This window comes from Cottoperca gobio, chromosome 9, assembly GCF_900634415.1.
Source record: "Cottoperca gobio chromosome 9, fCotGob3.1, whole genome shotgun sequence".
Taxonomy (NCBI): Eukaryota; Metazoa; Chordata; class Actinopteri; order Perciformes; family Bovichtidae; genus Cottoperca; species Cottoperca gobio.
Window position 1 is genome coordinate 4,336,519 of NC_041363.1, and position 16,990 is coordinate 4,353,508.

Genomic DNA, 16,990 nt, shown 5'->3' on the forward strand with positions numbered 1-16,990 from the left:
TAATATTACAATAAAACCTAACTGGTGTAATCACAAGCAAACTTGGTGTTTGCCATCAAACAGTGCACAAAGGCACTAAAATAAATACATATTGTTCACATTATGCCTTCACAAATGTAAAGCCTGTTAACTATTGTGCGTCACTTTCACTTCTTTAAAAGCAAAAGGTCCAGCTGCCCAATTTTTTTAACTGTTTGTCAATTAAAAAAACATAATCGCTTTCCAACGTGTATATAACAACCTTTTCATTTAAGAAAGCTGACTCTTATTTAATTTCACAATTTAATTGTTAATTAAATTAAATGTATTGACAATATAGAATTATATATATATATTAAAAATATATATATATAATTATATATATATATATATATATATATATATATATATATATATATCTATATCTATATATATTTACATATATAATTATATATATATAAATATATATATATCTACATATATAAAAAATAAATATATATATATATATATATATAAATATGTATATAACTTAAAATACACTCTGGTCTTCCTGCTTACGAGCAGTTATATGGACAAAAACAAGGTGTACAATAAGGCCATCAAACATCCTGAATTTAGTGTTCGTGTCGAGCAAAAACCACAACAATGGTGACATGTTAATATAATCATTTATTGTAGAATCAAATAATCATCATTTTTTCAGTTTCAGTTTTCAGTTCATCAGTTCTGTGCCCATTGTCCCTGCCGGGGACGCTGCCCTGAAAGAGAACAAGAGATTACACTTGTGAGAATAAGTTCAAACTTTATCAGAACCATGAGGTGATAGAAAACAAAACACAGAATTACAAATGAGCAAAACTTACAAGAAATCCTTTCGTTCTGTAGATTTTGGGAAAGAGTGATTCCTCTGCACAACCCAGAACACTGCAGGGCGTGTCCACGTGAGGAAACGCCTCAACGAGCTGTAGAAAGAATCAAAACCAGAACAATACAATCAGAATACAACAAACAAAACATCCTTCATGTGCTGCATGTGAGCACAGGACAGACGAGAAATACATGCTCACATTATCCAGTGTGTCTGAAAGGATGTCCAGGTCCCTCTTCCCTCCTGGGCTCAGTCCGTATGACCAGTGCTGAGCGCGGCCCTGTGGCAACACTGCGCCCACAAGGAGCAGCCACAGTGCCAAGTTCTTTGGAGCCATTCTGAGGAACGAATATTGAACATATAAGCCTGTGTTGTTTCACCCCAGATACTGCCATGGCTCTCAGCCATTCTGAATGTCTTACCTTCTGTGTATACGGCAGTCAGCTCCACTGACTTGTTCTTCTCTGCTGCACACTATTATGCAAGCTTTATATGCAAGCCTGTGTCACTTCCCTTCCTTTTAGCCCAACACTTCACTACAGGGGGTGCACAAAGTGGGATTAAGCAACACTTAATGGCGACCTACAAGATTAAGAAGTTAGCCATTTCCTGCCACTTTCATGACTAAAAGACACCATAAAGGATTAAAAACCAGACGACAAAGCTGTTTTCTTCTTCTTCATAGCAGTTTATTTATAACAGTCATTCATGGAAATATATTTCCACGGTCAAGTGCAATAATCATAGATGTAGGGAGACCTACACCGCTCCCCGTCTCAAACACAAAGCAACCATTGCCCCATATTGCATTCAGTGAGATGTATTCAAAAATAAATAACTAAAGCTCTTCCATTGATTTTCACGCTCACGCTGAAAATACACAATATGATTGCCTTCATCATTCTCACAGGCTGGGTACCTACCATTGGACTGAGCGAACAGTATTGCATCAGAGCAGCTTTGAGCTACAGCTAGAGAAACTTCACCAGTCAGAGACGAACACACACACACAGACACACACACACACACACAATTGACAACCCCTTCATACTCTAACAATGCATTTTACATAAGATTATAAGCAAAAAAAAGGTACAATAAGTGAACATATACTTGTGCAAATAAGTTCAAAGCATGATTAAGTGATATACGTCGATACATCGGAACATGAACACGTGAAAATGGCTTTTTCTGTTACAAAGTTTTCTCCGAATGGGAAACTGAAGGATAATGAATGTCGTACGTCAACATTACAATGAGCAGTGCCACAGTCCAATGCATGCAAATTGTGGATCACTCGCCCACCGGATTAAAAAAAACAAAAGAGGTAGATTCACAAACAAGGAAAAGCTTTTCTTAAGAACACAAGATTTAAAAGTAGGAACGGAGAAACCTCATGTATTGCATACCCAAGCTGTGTTTAAAACTAGCCTGTCGCATAGTCTCACGCTGCACTAACAGCTGCTAGACTGTGCTATCGTTATGGCTTTGGCTTGCATTGCTTCCTTTAGAATATGTTGCATCCAGCTAAATGAAGTTAAAGAGGAATATATAACCACAGTTATTGGTAAACGCCACCTTCTGTTTCTGCTACAGCAGCATCCAGTGAAGCTCAGTGCTCTGAACTTGACTGCACGCAAATGATCTGATTGTGACTCCCATTAACACGTCAAGTAAGTGAATATACATTATGTAGAACATTAAATGATTATAGTCCATTGGATTGCATCCAGACACATCTACATACACGAGGAACATTATTTTGTTTTGGTGATATACGCAGCTGAACATTTAAAAACCGTACAAACATACATAGACGACCCTGAATAACTCCTAGTGCAAGATATTTAAAGCTAACATAATATAGGTGGAATGCCAGGGATGTGCATACAACTACCTGTACGGAGGACAGGTAAAGAGAGATTGGAAGTACACTGTAGGAGGCTGGAGGGAGAGGGCCACACACACAGCGTCCGCACTGTGTGCACACTTATCTGACACTCTGGGACATGTGCAGAGGGGTCAGCATCTCTTCAAAAATGGCTCCTTTCACATTGGAGCCTCTCAAGTTCGCTTCTTGCAGATCGCAGCCGGACAGGTCACAATTCTGCAAAACAAAGTCAGCAGAGAAGAAACCGTAAAACGGGATTAAATGCAATAATTAAATGCATAATAGAGCAATAACTATATTTATTCTAGTGCAGTAAATACTCTTATTCTAGGGCAGATTTGATTTGTGTTTATTTATTATTATTATCTTAGACGCAGTGTTGTCGGCTGCTGTTTTCTGTGTCTTTTAAGTGCAATTAAATTCCTAATTTGGTTGTATTCTGTGCAATGACATTAATGCTTTCTATTTCCAAACGGGTGGAAAACCTGCGATGTCCCTGAAGACAATTATTTTCACTGTCAATAAATACGATTCGATGTTTATATTTGTCATCACTTGAGGTGCAGAAGGCCCGTGCTCTACTTTGAGCTCTTATATTATATATTATATACATCTTAGTCAACATGTTTGTCGAGATAATCCCGTCTAACTCACCTCGAGATCCGTCCCCGCTAAAGTGGCTCCCCGCAGGTTACAGTTCTTCAGCGTTGCGTTTTTCAGAGTGGCCACACGCAGGTTGATGCCGGGCATTTGGCTTCCTTCCATGTCAACCCCCTTCAGGTTAGCGCCTGATAACAACAACATTTGGTTTAAAACGCACGACTATAAGTGTTTGACGGCTTCTACTGTGACTAAGCGTTGGGATTACCTTCCAGGTTGGCCTTCAATCCAGACGGATCTTCAAAATTGCATCCTTTGAGAGAAGCTCCCTCTGCATTGGAGCAGAGCATCTTCACTCCTTGTAAGTTAGCACCCTTCAGAAGACAACAAAGGCATTCGTAATGCTCCTTTAAGCTCATATTGACTTACACCCTACAATAATAACAAAGTCACTTCAGCCGCAACAATTAGTCGACCAATAAATAAAGAAAGAAGTCATTTTTCTTTATACTTTCTGACATTTTAAACGATTAATCCAGAAAATAAACTGCAGATTAATTCATAAATGACAATAATTGTTAGTTGCAGCCCGAACAGTCTCCAGACTGAGAGAGAAAGTGTGTATTGTTCTATTGTTGAGGTGAATGCGAGTCGGTGTGTGCCTTTGGCAAACATGTTTAAGAACAGAAGGGCCCTTCCTCCACACATCTGAGTGGGCAGCAGGTGTGAAGTGGTCCACTGTTAACCAGCAGGGACGCCAACAATTAAAAATATCACACAAATGACACACAACTTCGAGGCGAGAAGGAAATGTTCGCTTCCCCACAGCTTTGAGAACATTCTGCTGCTCACATGAGCACATGGAGAAAAGAGCTTTCACACTTACATCCAGGTTGGCTCCAGAAAGATCCGCCCGCTCCAGATTGGAGCAGCACAGGTTGGCATGTGTCAGATTGCAGCGGCTGAGATTAGCCATCTTGAAATTAATGTAGCGCAGATCAAGTCGGGACAGATCCGCGCCACTGAAGTTAAGACCCTAAAAGACAGTGAGAGTAATGTCGTCAAATGTTAACTTAGTGGAGTGAGATGCCGGAGTGAATGGATCTCGTGCAGCCGTACCTGACAGCGGAGCTCGGATTTGGTGGGTGTTGCCAGAAGAAAGCGAACAAACTCCTTACGGGAAATGGGAGAGTGGTCCTCCGGTGGCTGTGTGTTCTGTTTCCAAAGTAAGGGCGGCAAGTCACGATGCATTCAAGGGAGTGTTTCCAAATCAAAACGATTCACTTTCCAAACGTCGTATTACCTTAAGTGCTACTTCCAGCTGTTCGGCAAGTCGCTCAATTCCAAAGAAGCGAGCCTCCTCGAGGACGCCTGGAGGACACATTTGATCAGATTACATTTGACGACCCTCGTCAGGCTTCTCTCCATTTAGGGTTCGTCAGAAAGCTTACCTCGTATATTTATGCCTTCATTGATGATGAGCTGACCGTGTCGCAAGTAGTTGAGAATAGGCTCAAAGTATTCGGGGCTGCGGTCGATCAGGTAAGCCCCGTGCTTGTCCTGCTTGTTCCCCCACACATCTGGAGCACGATCAACAAAGTGTCAAGAAGAGGCCTCACATAAAACAAAAATGAAATCGTCGGCTCTGTAGTTTTAACTGACCTTTGTCTCGAAACATGTGAGCAAGCATACTCTCTGGCTCCTTGCTGACCAAGGTGCTCCTGAACACACACACAGAACACAATGAAAGCAGAACATACACCGTGGTACAGCAATCACAAGTCTTTTATAATGTGTGTTACTCCTGAAAACGGCAGTAAGAACGCAGATACCTGGTGGTGGTGAAAGGACGACCACCAATATTAAGGGTCAGCCAATCGGTGTGAGCTCCATGCTGATCAGATGTAACCTTGGATTCATTTTGAGGGTCTGTGATATAAAAAAGAGGAAAAAGACTTGAGTGTCTGAGACCATATTCACACTTAAAACTGAAAATGGCTCCTGCAGCCATGGATGGTTTACTGAACGAGCCTACCAGGCACACGCCCCCCGTGGTCAAGAACAGCCCTACTACAAAGAGACACAGATAAACACCAAAACAACTATAAAGCGTGAGTCTGCCTCCTATGTAGAAGAGGTGGTGGTGGGGGGGCTTTTGCATGTTTGTGCCCGGGGGGCCCATTAACTCATAATCCGCCCATGTCTGCAGCAGACATGCCACAGCACTCACCAATGAATGGATCTCCTTCTGACACATACAACACGTCGTCATCTCTGAAACACAGATGCATCACAGATTAATCTTGCATGCTCATAATGCATTATAATTATAATTATTATTATTATTGTTATCATCATGTGATCTTACCTTATAAGGGCAATGTCATCTATGAGACCACCCTTTCCATTGTATAAAGAAGCAGCTTTGATTCCTAATTTATTGCTTGCTACTGATAGCAGGTCTGACAAGGTCCCGTATACAGCTACAACCTAAAACAAAATAAAAAGTCAAATGTTACATGTATTCATGGACTGCATCTGTTAGTTAAGTGCAAGCTTTCAATAAGTTATTTAAGATTTTAAAAATGTATTAAGGAAGGTATTATAACGCATATAATAATTTATAAAGTATGACAAACATATGTTAGTAATTGAAATATTGCGTATGACATACATACATTGGGCTCATGGCAAACTCATCTTTCCCAATAATGTCCAAATTATTGGGAAAGATGAGTCATATAATCAATTAATAACAAAAGTGATGAGTAGTTTTTGTATTTTGTATGACAACAATATGTTCATAATGGAAATTTGAAAAAAGCATATTTATATAAATATTGCACTTTCTTGTTGAGATGACACCACTTTGAGTTTAAAAACCTTTCTTAAACTGCAACTAATACCTCATCCTATCGTCCACATTCACAATTACAGTCTCAAATGTTATATTTATTATCAGCATACCACATAAATAAATTGTACTTATTGCAATGTCGGACATTAAAAGGGAAAAGCTAAGTCATATAATCAATTAATAACAAAAGTGCTGAATACGTTTTGTAGTGTAGTTTTTGGTGATATATAAATGATCCTTTGCACCAATGATCAATACACAGTCACAGCACAAAGTAACGTGTCGCAGGTTGTTTTATACAACTGGGAAATCAGAGAGCACCTGAAGGGGTCCTTCTGCCTGCAGCTCTGTGATTGGTCGGATAGGCGCGTTTGTTTTACACGTCGGGTTGTCTGGTGGTGCAAACGTGTGTAGCCCTGGAGGTTTTTTGGTTTTGGATAACAAGAATAACATCGTTGTTTCTAACTATATCTAATTTCTACTTTTTTTATTCGGTTAAACTTTAATTCACAATTGTTCGGGCTTGTGTGTTTCAAAGCTAGGCCTGTTGGTGGTGGTAATGCACCACAAAGTTGTCGACCATTTTTAAAGATAGAAGAAGAAACACGGAACTGTCAAACGGCACAATACAATGCATGCATGCAACTCAAAAACTAGTGTCCAGCTTCAGGTTTGAATCCATCTGGAACTGTTTTGTTTTATATTTGTGTTATCCCTATTGACACAATGGCGTCCGATAGACAACATTGTTCGTGTTGCTCCCATCCAGCCTCCTCTCCCAGTGTTCACCAGACGCTGAGTGAAATGGATTTTGAACGAGGTTTGCATTCATGTGTGTCATGCATGTGGTGGCTTGTTAGATATATTTAAAGTAGATTTATAGAATATATTACATAAACTAGTTTTCACTTTGGCTGACAATTGTTTTTTTCAACTACAGTACTGTGTTGTTCTTCTATGCAGGTATCTGGTCTTCTGCAATGGATGGGGACCTGCAGAGGGTCAAGTACTTGGTCCAAAAAGGCACAGACTTGTTGTGTATTTTTATCTCAGCACTATGCAGGTTGCAGTGGTCATCACGCCGTCTGCAAGTTTCTCCTTGAGAATCGTGCTTGTGCATCTCCCCAGACACCAGGCGGAGCCACGCCGCTCCATCGATCGGCCTACTGCGGTCATCTGGATGTGGTTAGACTCCTGCTGCAGCACAGAGCAGATCCAATGCTCTGTGACGACGACGGTGCATCCCCATTACATAAGGTACAGAACTGCCAGCAACAATAAGAAAATAAAAGATTTCCAGAGAGACACTTTGATGATCTTTTAACCTGGCGTCTGTACTTGTTGCTCTATTAAATGCTTGAGCAGGCTGCAGAACGAGGTCATGAAGAGGTGTGTCAGCTGCTGCTGGAGCACAGTGCTGCACTCTGCAGCCAGGTGAACAAGAGGCTCCAGCTACCCTTCCAGCTGGCACCGCAGGGAGATCTGCAGGAGCTCTTAAAACCCCCTCAGTGACGACAGACACGCTGCATCTGGGGCATGCTGAACTCTAACAAATGACATGAGCTCAAAACATACTAGGTGAGGCCCGCACAAGTCAGGATGACACTCATCTCCACCTGGATTCACTACATTTGGCTACATCGTGGGGGTTGCAAACCAAACACATGGAGAGCAGAACCGTACGAGACACAACAAGGACAAAAACAAAGTAAATATCAAGACAGAAGAAAAGAGTTACAACTATAGGCTATGGAAATGAATGCACAGAAAACATTAATTTACATGCAGCATGATGACACCGTGTCTCTCACACAAAACTATATGTTTAACTATAACTATATATATAACTATATGTTTTATAAACACTGTTTTCTCTAACGTCAGCAATAAAGAATGTTTTCTTTGAACATGTTTGACACACTTTGTATTAAAACTTCTGTCCGGTGCTTTTTGACACGTGGCAGCAGGGGGAGCTATTGTCTTAAAAGCAGCATGTGTGTGTTTCAGCCCCCCCCCCCCCCTGTGCAACATGTGAATGAGCTTGGCAGCTCACGCACAGTGACCTCATTCGATCCTCACGGCACACTGTTGGGAAACTAAACGGGGTGACTGTTAGAAGGAGAGAACAGCATCAGTGCAACTGTTGCAGCTGACAGTAAGACATCAGCGGTGGACACCACTGTTCTGTTCGTGCCACCATACGAGGGGAACGAATAATGAAGTTGAGATGGACTTTTCGAGATGCTCAGCCTACATATTTTGCTCGTGACATGTCTCAGCTGCTTCTGCCGTACGAGTTCAACGTCTCTTGAGTGTTTCAGCAAATCATTTTGGACCTACTGCTTCGGGAGTCGCTCACACTTTACACTGAAAGCAGATGTTGATCGTTGAACTTTGTATTTCCAGTGAACTGTCAGTAATTATTATTCCCGAGCTTATTGATGCCTCTTTGTGTATCAATGTGAGCTGTCAGGGAAGATTAAAGCAAAACTCAATAATAGCTTCACCGTCACACAGAATCTTTATTTTTAAGCGTTAGCCGTTATTAGCTTTTGTCTTGAGATAACTCGTCCTTTCTTTAGCTCATCAAAGGCCGAGCACATTACTGGCATTTACATTCACAGGGAACAAAGGATGGAAGCTTGTGGGGGAATAAAGGATGTTGATATTTCCATATCTACTGAAACAGATGGAAATACTTTAACTATTGTCTCATATACTTACTTATTCACAGCATGTTCAATAAGTAACACATGCACGTGCAAGAGGCAGATCCCCGCAAGCCTTGCACAGATGTGCACTGTGTGCTGCACTTCTCCCGCGCTCCTGCAGACCTCGCAAACACGACGACGCCGCAACACAAACCTCTCGCTGCAGTCTGAGGAACTTTCATTGGGTCCGCTGGTGGGTGGTGTTTCCAAACTACCTTCAAACCACATCCAGTGCCGTGACTGGAGGGGTGCCAGGCCACATCTGGAGCTCATTGCAGCTGACGCCACACAGCACAAGGAGATGGGGTGTCAGGGGCGGGGGGTGGGATTGGGGTATTTTAGCTCGCAGAACTAAACTAAAAGAGCTGTTTACACTCAGTGACGAGTTCCTCCTTCCACACAGCTGAGGAGCTGTAAACAGGATCACCCATTTTGAGTGCCACAAGTCGGTAATAGCAGGGTTTGGTGTTTTTTACTGCTCACTGAGGAGATCGGTTGGAGTATATCCCTGTTTGTTTTCACAATAGCAGAGGGGAACAAAGCATATTATGCTATTTGAATCAAACCAGTAATTTTGACTGGCACACACACTCTCACACCCGCCCACAGCACCTCCCGATTGTTCCCTTGCCAGCTTCTATGTAACATAATCAAAGTTGATGTCTAAGATTTGCGAGCAGCGAGCGAGGTAATGAAAACCCTCTGTGTCACTCAGTAAAAGCGGAGGAATATTAAAGGGAAGGGCCTCGTTCTTTTTTTAAAATCATTTTCTCCACGGGCTGGTTTGAGTTTGAGAGCCGCTTTGCCCCCCCTTATGTGGAAACAATCAGAGGCTGGTGTGTGGTGGTTGAAAATAAGCAGCTTTGTAAGCACGTTTCTTTCAATTAACTCTGCTACTTAACTCCAGTACAACTGTTGCAACACGTCGGGGATATCTACGGGGATATTGTGTGATTTTTAAGCCTAGCTTTTCAGAGCTTTCTCGTAATAGGAGGACTCCACAAGATGAGGAATTTGGATTACAGCTCTGTTTAGTCAGATTTATTTGGAAAGCAATGAAACTTCCTGGACCTGGAACCCACTTCCACCATAATGAGTCCAAGTTAAACCAGGGCTGGATGTTTTCCCCCCTCAGAAATAGAAGGTGGTCTGTGTGCCATGTTTGCGTGGAGGATTTGAAGTCAGTGGTTTTTATTACAGCGCTTCAGCTTTAGTGTGTCAAAGCTGTAAAATGAGTCTGTGTCTCGTTCAACACTGAGAAATATATCATTTGCTATTTTACTCCACTTAGATGTCAGTTATTTCCATGTTGTGGACATCGGGACGCTTGTTTTCACAGAGGGTCAGCTGGTCCTTTATCTTCCCTGTGTCCACGTGTACACAACTAATGCCCTTCTCTTGCCTCCCAGCTGCCCTGGCACAGCCCGAGCTGTCTGAGTTATCCCCAAGTAATCAGGTAAATGGCTGGCAGATGGGCACACACTAAGAAGTGGAGGACCAGACTCTGGCACGGAGCACCGCCCCGCTTCGTCTCATCTGCATCAGGGGAAGCAGGAGCGCGGGTGTTGGGTGAGGGGGCGTGTGTAATCAAATCTACGGGAGCTGCTCCTCAGAGATGCTGCTTAATCCAATTTAGGCCCACTCCCACTTCAAAGCAGCATGTCGTCTGCCGGTCGAAGTGATGTTGCAGATCTTACGCTCCCATTTTCCAGGTCAGCGGGTGACGAAAGCCGTGAGTCCAGAGGCTGCACGCGGCTCTTCCAGGCCACCAGCGCAGTGACTGTGGGAAACATCGGGCTTATCATGTGATCCATCGGGACAACGTCACACGTGCTTTTGTAGATATAATCAAAACACCACAAACACAAGAAGAAGCTGAAAGACACCAGACCCAACAATGCTAATGAGCTAAAGGCCGCTATTGAAGCATCCTGGGCATCCATAACACCTCAGCAATGCCACAGGCTGATTGCCTCCATGCCACGCCGCATTGATGCAGTAATCCGTGCAAAAGGATTCCCAACCAAGTACTGAGTGCATTAATGGACATTTTCAAATGTTTGATTTTGTTTTGCTGTTATAAATCTTTTTTTTTACTTGGTCTGAGGAACTATTCTAATTTTTTGAGATAGGATTTTTGAGTTTTCTTAAGCTGTAAGCCATAATCAGCAATATTAAAATAATAAAAGGCTTGCAATATTTCAGTTGATTTGTAATGAATCCAGAATGCATGACATTTTTGTTTTTTTAATTGCATTACAGAAAATAAAGAACTTTATCACAATATTCTAATTTTCTGAGACAGTCCTGTATGTCCGGGGAATTTGGGTTCCTGCAGCCACACTCGGGCTAAAACTCAAGCAACACATCTGGACAATGTCGCAGCGTCTCTGCCATAATCATGAAGAAGTTTCCCCTGGAAGCTGTGCTCATGGATCACGCTGTGATCTCTCTGTTATTGTGGGCATATTTGAGGAGGAAAGTTTATTTTCCCAGATGGTATTCCTCTGACTCTGTGGTGGACGGGTTGGTTTTTATTGATTATGGAGATGTAATCTTCTCAAAAGCAGGGCCAGACAAACAAACCCATAAACTGAACCATATGAGTCAGAGGACAATTAATGAAGCTTTTGGGATCACATATGGAGGTCCCATCACACTTGTTAGAAATCAGATTATCGTGCATCATCTGCCAAATGTGCAGAGGAACAATCTGCTGTGCGTGCTCCTCACTTCTCCAGCATTGGGTACATGCACAGGTTTACTTGTCGTCCGTCCTTTGCATGTCTTTTCCCCATTTCTCCTCTGTCGTTCAGAGCAAAGACTTGAGAATTAAGAAGTTTTAAGACTATATATTTCACAGTAAACCTGCCAGGAAGGTTGGTTTTCATGCAGACTCTGAGATAACATGAACTGGGACAGTTATACAAAGTTGAATACTACTATATGTATCTGCTTGCAGCACAGGCAAATGTTTTCCACATCCAGTTCCAGTTACAATGTGGTTTATAAATATGCTGGTGCAGGTTTATGGTGCTCAACATGTGTCATTCAGCTTCACTTTGTTTTCATGAGATTAAAAGCTCCTAAAAACAAACAAGTCCCGTAAAGTTTGGCAACAATTAATATCCTATTTTCTACTTTAATATACAAATGAATCCACTACATTAATCAACTGTTTACTCACAACATACTTTATAAAAAGAGTGCATATATATTCTATTATATATTCCTAAAGAAATAAAATGTGTTAGTAACAGTAATCCAATATAATAATCTGTAATCCACTCCCACAGGAGCCTTTTCCTGCGCTGTATGTAGAGTAGATAAAGTATAGATTAAATACATTTGGCTGGTAATACTTTAACACTTTAAATGCACCTGTAACGGACTATGTTTAGTGGCTACCTGTCTATAAATGAGCAGACGAAGGATAATGGAGCATGAAAGGAACACTTCATGTAAAGAGAAGATCCTGCCAGCCTTTGTTTTGTATCGATCAGATTCTTCAGTGATGGGAAATATAGTTTGAGTACAACAGACGTGAGGAGCTGCGCTTTGGTAATGGTGATGATTCACACCTAAAACAATGCAGCCGACACCACCTCCCCTACGGCACAAATATTCACAACTGCAGTGACAATACTCCCCATTCAGTGTGAATGACCGGGGAACGCAACACCGCGCTGCACGTGTAATTGAACAAGATGGTTACGCTGATGAACTAAGACTCACAGAGGCACGCCGTCCCTCTGTCAGCAGGTGCCCGGCACACACTGGCCCATTCATATGCGCATTCCTGTCTCTCCACTCGCAGCCCAGCAGGTTCCTCGCGGCCACTCAGGACAGAGGCTGACGCACACAAAGGGTCTTCAATCTGCCTCAGACAACAGCCAGCATAAAGGCCCGGAAAGCCACAACAGCGTCGTGTCAAAGAGCAGGCTGGGGGTGGTGAGCAGAGTTTGGGGGGGCCCTGCGCAGAACAGGGGCGCTGCTGATGGACGGATGAGGGCTGGGCTCAAACAACGTATAGTGGAAGGACTGTCTGAGGTCTCTCTGCATAAAGGAGGATATTTGTACTTGCTCAGTAACAATGGAATGCAAACAGGAGAAGCGAGGACAATAAAACAGCACTTTGGGGCGATGAAGAAGCTCCTAGGGAAATGTTCATGCAAAGCGTCCCTGCAGGCAGATATTGTTGCATGACTCTCTGTTTGTCCCCATGCTGATGTGTGGCTTAGCCTTCCTCCAGTTTGCTTTTGCATAAGGTATTCCTGGCTTTAACAGGGTCCGGCGTATTTCCTTACGCTGAAAGGAAGTGAGGAGTGGTCAGAGATGCCCCTCCTCATCTTAAAACACACTTGTGTTTGGACTGAGCTTTTGTCAAGCGAAGGTTCAACTGACTTTAAAGCGAACGTGCTCGTGCTCCTGCCTCCAGTGACATTACTTCATCGTTTTTGTAAACAACCTGTGGAGATTTCTTTAGCATCTCCATTCAGATGCAAAGTAATTATTAATAACAAATCAGAAAGGTTATGCCTTCGTTTTAGAGCCTTTCAGTTCAGCGCCGTCTGTTTCTTGAGCGACCACGGCATGTGTACATCTCAGAGTCGGGTTAATGATTAACGATGCCCCACATCATACAAGTTCTCTCACGTGTGCCAGTGATCAAGACGTCTCCCCTGTGCCGCTAGAAACAACCAAAATCTTTTATTGCTCTGCAATCGTTGTAGTTTTTTCCTCTCTCATCTGTTTTGAAACAAATCTTACCACCCAAAAGCTTTCGCTGAGCAGACCGGGGGGGGGGGGGGTGAAAGATTTGCAGAGTTTCAGATACATCAGTCACCTCCCCTATCATCAGGAGAAAACAATAAGCAACCCGATGAATAAACAATCCCCACATGTTATGACTCCTGCCAAGGCTTTCTTGTCCTCTGCAGAACGTTTCTAAATCATTAACAGCTCGTTGCACGTCCCGGGGGAACTCTTTATCAGTGACACCAAAAAGAAGCGTCTTTAAAATGTCTGGCTTTCAAACGGCCGTTGCATCAAAGGTCGTCTCCGCCGTGTTTTGATGCTCTGAACTCGTAAGATGTGGCTGATGGCAGCACATTGCACGTTTAACTCTCACTATTAGTTCCCCAATAAACATGCTTGTTTAGTTTTTTTTCCTCTGGTATGTGTGCGGTTGACAGATTCACCCTCCATCTGCTGCATGGCTCAGTGTGTAAACGTGTGACGTGTGCTTCAGCATTAGTCACTATAACTCTAACTGGCCAAGAGTCTGGCCTTCCACTCGTGTGTGTACGTGAAGCAGGTGAGCTGAGTTTAATATAAAGACTGGGAACAGATAATGGGGCGAGCTTAGCTCCGTCCACAGGGAACTAAATGTGCCCACCAGGACGTCTAAAGCTCACAGTTTAAAGGAGCAGTGTGCCTGCCGTTTGCGCTCACCCCACCTTTGGAAGCGTGTCAGAGAACAACATAGAAAACAAGAAGTGGCAGTTCATCAAATGACCACTTGAGCTTGGGAGCCTATTTCCATAAAATGCTCAACTTTACAGCAAAAGTAAAACAGCCTGGCACAAAAGGAGTTCTGGCCTCTGTAGCTAATGTCCCCCCCCCCCCCTTTTGTTTGGTTTGTCCGCTGTGGGCTACTGTAGAAGATGGAGGTGCGACAGAAGAGGACTCGCTCCCTATGAAGGGCTCATTCTACTTATTCTATTATACACTAAACAAATAAATATTATATTCCATGTCAGCTCATAGATCCTCCCACGTTCTGCACGCTGGCCCTTTAAATAGACGATCAGTCGGCTGCAAGAATTTAACATAAATGTAAGAAAACGTGCGTCTGCATGTGAGTTTATTAAGTGTGTGAGAACGACAAAGCAGCTAACAAGACAAATATAATAACTTTAGATTAATTCACAGCAGGAACAAGTTAAAGCTTGTTCGTGGAGTTCATAAACGCTGATGAATTTAGTTTTATGGCTTTTATGATTCTCTCCTTTATATGTATTTGATATATTGTTTCTCTCGGGGCGTGTGCAGTATTTGACGTACCTTGTTACCGCGTGATACATTTCCTTTAGTGAAGTTTGTATTTCTGTTTTGCTCTCACACTTTATTATATGACATTAGAGTTATTACCGTATAATCTCGTCTTGATGAGTCGTGTGTTTGCTGATCACTAAAACAGCAATACGAAGGTGTTTGTGGAGGACAGGTAGAAGAGAGTATCTTTATTACTTTGCTCAGTTGTCTTTATATGCGACTCCTCAGTACTAACCTCAAAATACTCCATTTAGATCTCCAATAAAGTATAAAGTTAAATATAAAGTCACCACATTTGGTGATTTAACACCACACGAGGCTCGTGGGAGATGAAAGGTCGAACACATGTTGAAACACAAGTCTGTTTCTTTGTCACCCTTTTCTTTAATCTAACTACCAAGCCGGGCCTCATGTGTCTCTGCAGCTTCAGTCGTCAATCATTTGTCAATTGTGTCATGAAATCAAAGACCATATGAGCTCTTCGGGTATGAACTATGCGTTTGATCAGGCGGTGCAAATTTGTGTTTGTGCTGAGCCGGCAGATACATTTTAAATTCCGATGCTCTTTGAAATGCTGCCAAAGTATATGATCTTTACGCCAGCACAATAAAGCTATTTTATAGTTGTTTTGAACATGAAGGTGATGAAAGTGCTTTATGTCAGTGAATTAGTATTCAGGCTGGTTATCTGATTTCCGGTAAATACCACATTTCCCTCCTCGGACACACACTCGTGATATTACCCGCTCTCGCTCAGTCGGTGAACTTCTCTTTACACTTAGAAACTTTGGTCTTCTCACGTATCAGCTTCTGCTCTCGTGGCCTTAACGCACAATATACTTTTAGTTTCGTCACTAAGAGCTTCTTTCATGGTTCCCAAAAGTCCTTGAAATCCTTGAACGGTCATTGAAAGTGCTTGAATTTATATGTTTTGTGCAAAACTAGAAATTGAACGTTTTTTCTGTGAGCTTCTGTAAAGCCTGTTAGTTCTCATTGTAAAAGTGTAAAAACGTCAAATGCGCTGTTGAGGTAACTGACCTGGAACGTCCTTGAAAAGTACTTGAATGTGATGTTTAAGAATATGTGGTAACCATGTTCTTTGTAAAAGGCAAAACAATATATATTATTGTTCTTTTATGTCTTCATGAGACTTTTCTCAATGATCCCAAAGTGTCCTTTCAAAGTAAAAGTGGTGTTCAATAAGAATGAACTCTTCCAGTCTTCAATGACCTTATAGAGATCTTATTTAACTCTACATGTATTTAATATTCGTATGTATTATGCAATCAGGACTGAGTTTGTAGAAATGAGTGCATGTAGTTAATTTCCACTATGGTAATTGTAATGTAACACAGGAGCGCTATAATTATTTAAAGTCACCATTATTATCCTGTGTATCGTCTAGTCTCAAATCCCACAATGCAAAGAGAGCGCGGTGTGGAGAGCTGGTGGAGCTCTGGGGGCTCTGGTGGGGCTCTGGTGGAGCTCTGGGGGCTCTGGTGGGGCTCTGGTGGAGCTCTGGTGGGGCTCTGGGGGAGCTCTGGTGGAGCTCTGGGAGCTCTGGTGGAGCTCTGGTGGAGCTCTGGGGGCTCTGGGGGAGCTCTGGTGCTGTGGATGGCAGGGGGAGCCAGGTTTCTACCAACCCGGGCAGACCTGCGACAAGCTGGAAAGTCACAGCCGGAATAAAGTCGGAAGTCCGGCTGTTTGGACATTCAAAATAAAAGCTGCGCTTTCGCGACAACACATCAGCATTTGTGTGGAGCAAAACAACAAACATCACGTTGAAACAGACAATGCATTGAATAGGGAGTGAATATGTTGCGTGAAAATAATTCAAATTGCATTACGGTGCACACTGTGGTTAAGAAACCATTACTTTAATTTTCCTACATTTCTTTAGTAGACCCTGAAAGTTTTAGTTATTCTTTCCTTTCCCTGAATCTTTTACTTTGTTGTCAAATATATTACATTTTTGTATATATTTACTGCAGTAAATATAATATATTTTACAATGAAAACTGGAACATG

The 16,990-nt window shown here is 42.3% G+C and overlaps 3 protein-coding genes across 3 annotated transcripts; 1 reads left to right on the top strand and 2 right to left on the bottom strand.

The window, feature by feature from the left end:
• Positions 1 to 628: 628 nt before the first annotated feature.
• On the bottom strand, positions 629 to 1,393 carry LOC115013052 (progonadoliberin-1-like). Its single transcript, XM_029439014.1, has 4 exons — positions 1,270 to 1,393; positions 1,047 to 1,185; positions 843 to 941; positions 629 to 737 (listed from the first exon to the last, which is right to left on the bottom strand). The coding sequence occupies exons 2-4, from the start codon at positions 1,182 to 1,184 to the stop codon at positions 660 to 662; spliced, it is 315 nt and encodes a 104-aa protein (XP_029294874.1). The 5' UTR covers position 1,185; positions 1,270 to 1,393; the 3' UTR covers positions 629 to 659.
• Positions 1,394 to 1,514: 121 nt separating this feature from the next.
• On the bottom strand, positions 1,515 to 5,849 carry kctd9a (potassium channel tetramerization domain containing 9a). Its single transcript, XM_029439000.1, has 11 exons — positions 5,707 to 5,849; positions 5,569 to 5,612; positions 5,171 to 5,267; positions 5,001 to 5,059; positions 4,790 to 4,918; positions 4,642 to 4,709; positions 4,458 to 4,553; positions 4,225 to 4,374; positions 3,607 to 3,712; positions 3,393 to 3,526; positions 1,515 to 2,954 (listed from the first exon to the last, which is right to left on the bottom strand). The coding sequence occupies exons 4-11, from the start codon at positions 5,026 to 5,028 to the stop codon at positions 2,838 to 2,840; spliced, it is 828 nt and encodes a 275-aa protein (XP_029294860.1). The 5' UTR covers positions 5,029 to 5,059; positions 5,171 to 5,267; positions 5,569 to 5,612; positions 5,707 to 5,849; the 3' UTR covers positions 1,515 to 2,837.
• A 401-nt stretch (positions 5,850 to 6,250) lies between these two features.
• Positions 6,251 to 8,102, top strand: ankrd39 (ankyrin repeat domain 39). The gene is given in 4 exon segments (XM_029439008.1): positions 6,251 to 7,015; positions 7,159 to 7,225; positions 7,227 to 7,452; positions 7,561 to 8,102. Coding segments are annotated over 4 exon segments (534 nt in total). The 5' UTR covers positions 6,251 to 6,921; the 3' UTR covers positions 7,708 to 8,102.
• Positions 8,103 to 16,990: the final 8,888 nt, after the last annotated feature.

Bases quoted from the DNA above. Each gene is read 5' to 3' on its own strand.
- LOC115013052 (XM_029439014.1), bottom strand. From the start codon at position 1,184: ATGGCTCCAAAGAACTTGGCACTGTGGCTGCTCCTTGTGGGCGCAGTG. The intron at 942-1,046 runs GTGAGCATGTAT...TTCTTTCTACAG, and splicing joins TTTCAGACACACTGGATAAT to CTCGTTGAGGCGTTTCCTCA. The intron at 738-842 runs GTAAGTTTTGCT...GTTCTCTTTCAG, and splicing joins ACAGAACGAAAGGATTTCTT to GGCAGCGTCCCCGGCAGGGA.
- kctd9a (XM_029439000.1), bottom strand. From the start codon at position 5,028: ATGCTTGCTCACATGTTTCGAGACAAAG. The intron at 4,554-4,641 runs GTAATACGACGT...CTTTGGAAACAG, and splicing joins AGCTGGAAGTAGCACTTAAG to AACACACAGCCACCGGAGGA. The intron at 2,955-3,392 runs GTGAGTTAGACG...TTTGTTTTGCAG, and splicing joins TAGCGGGGACGGATCTCGAG to AATTGTGACCTGTCCGGCTG.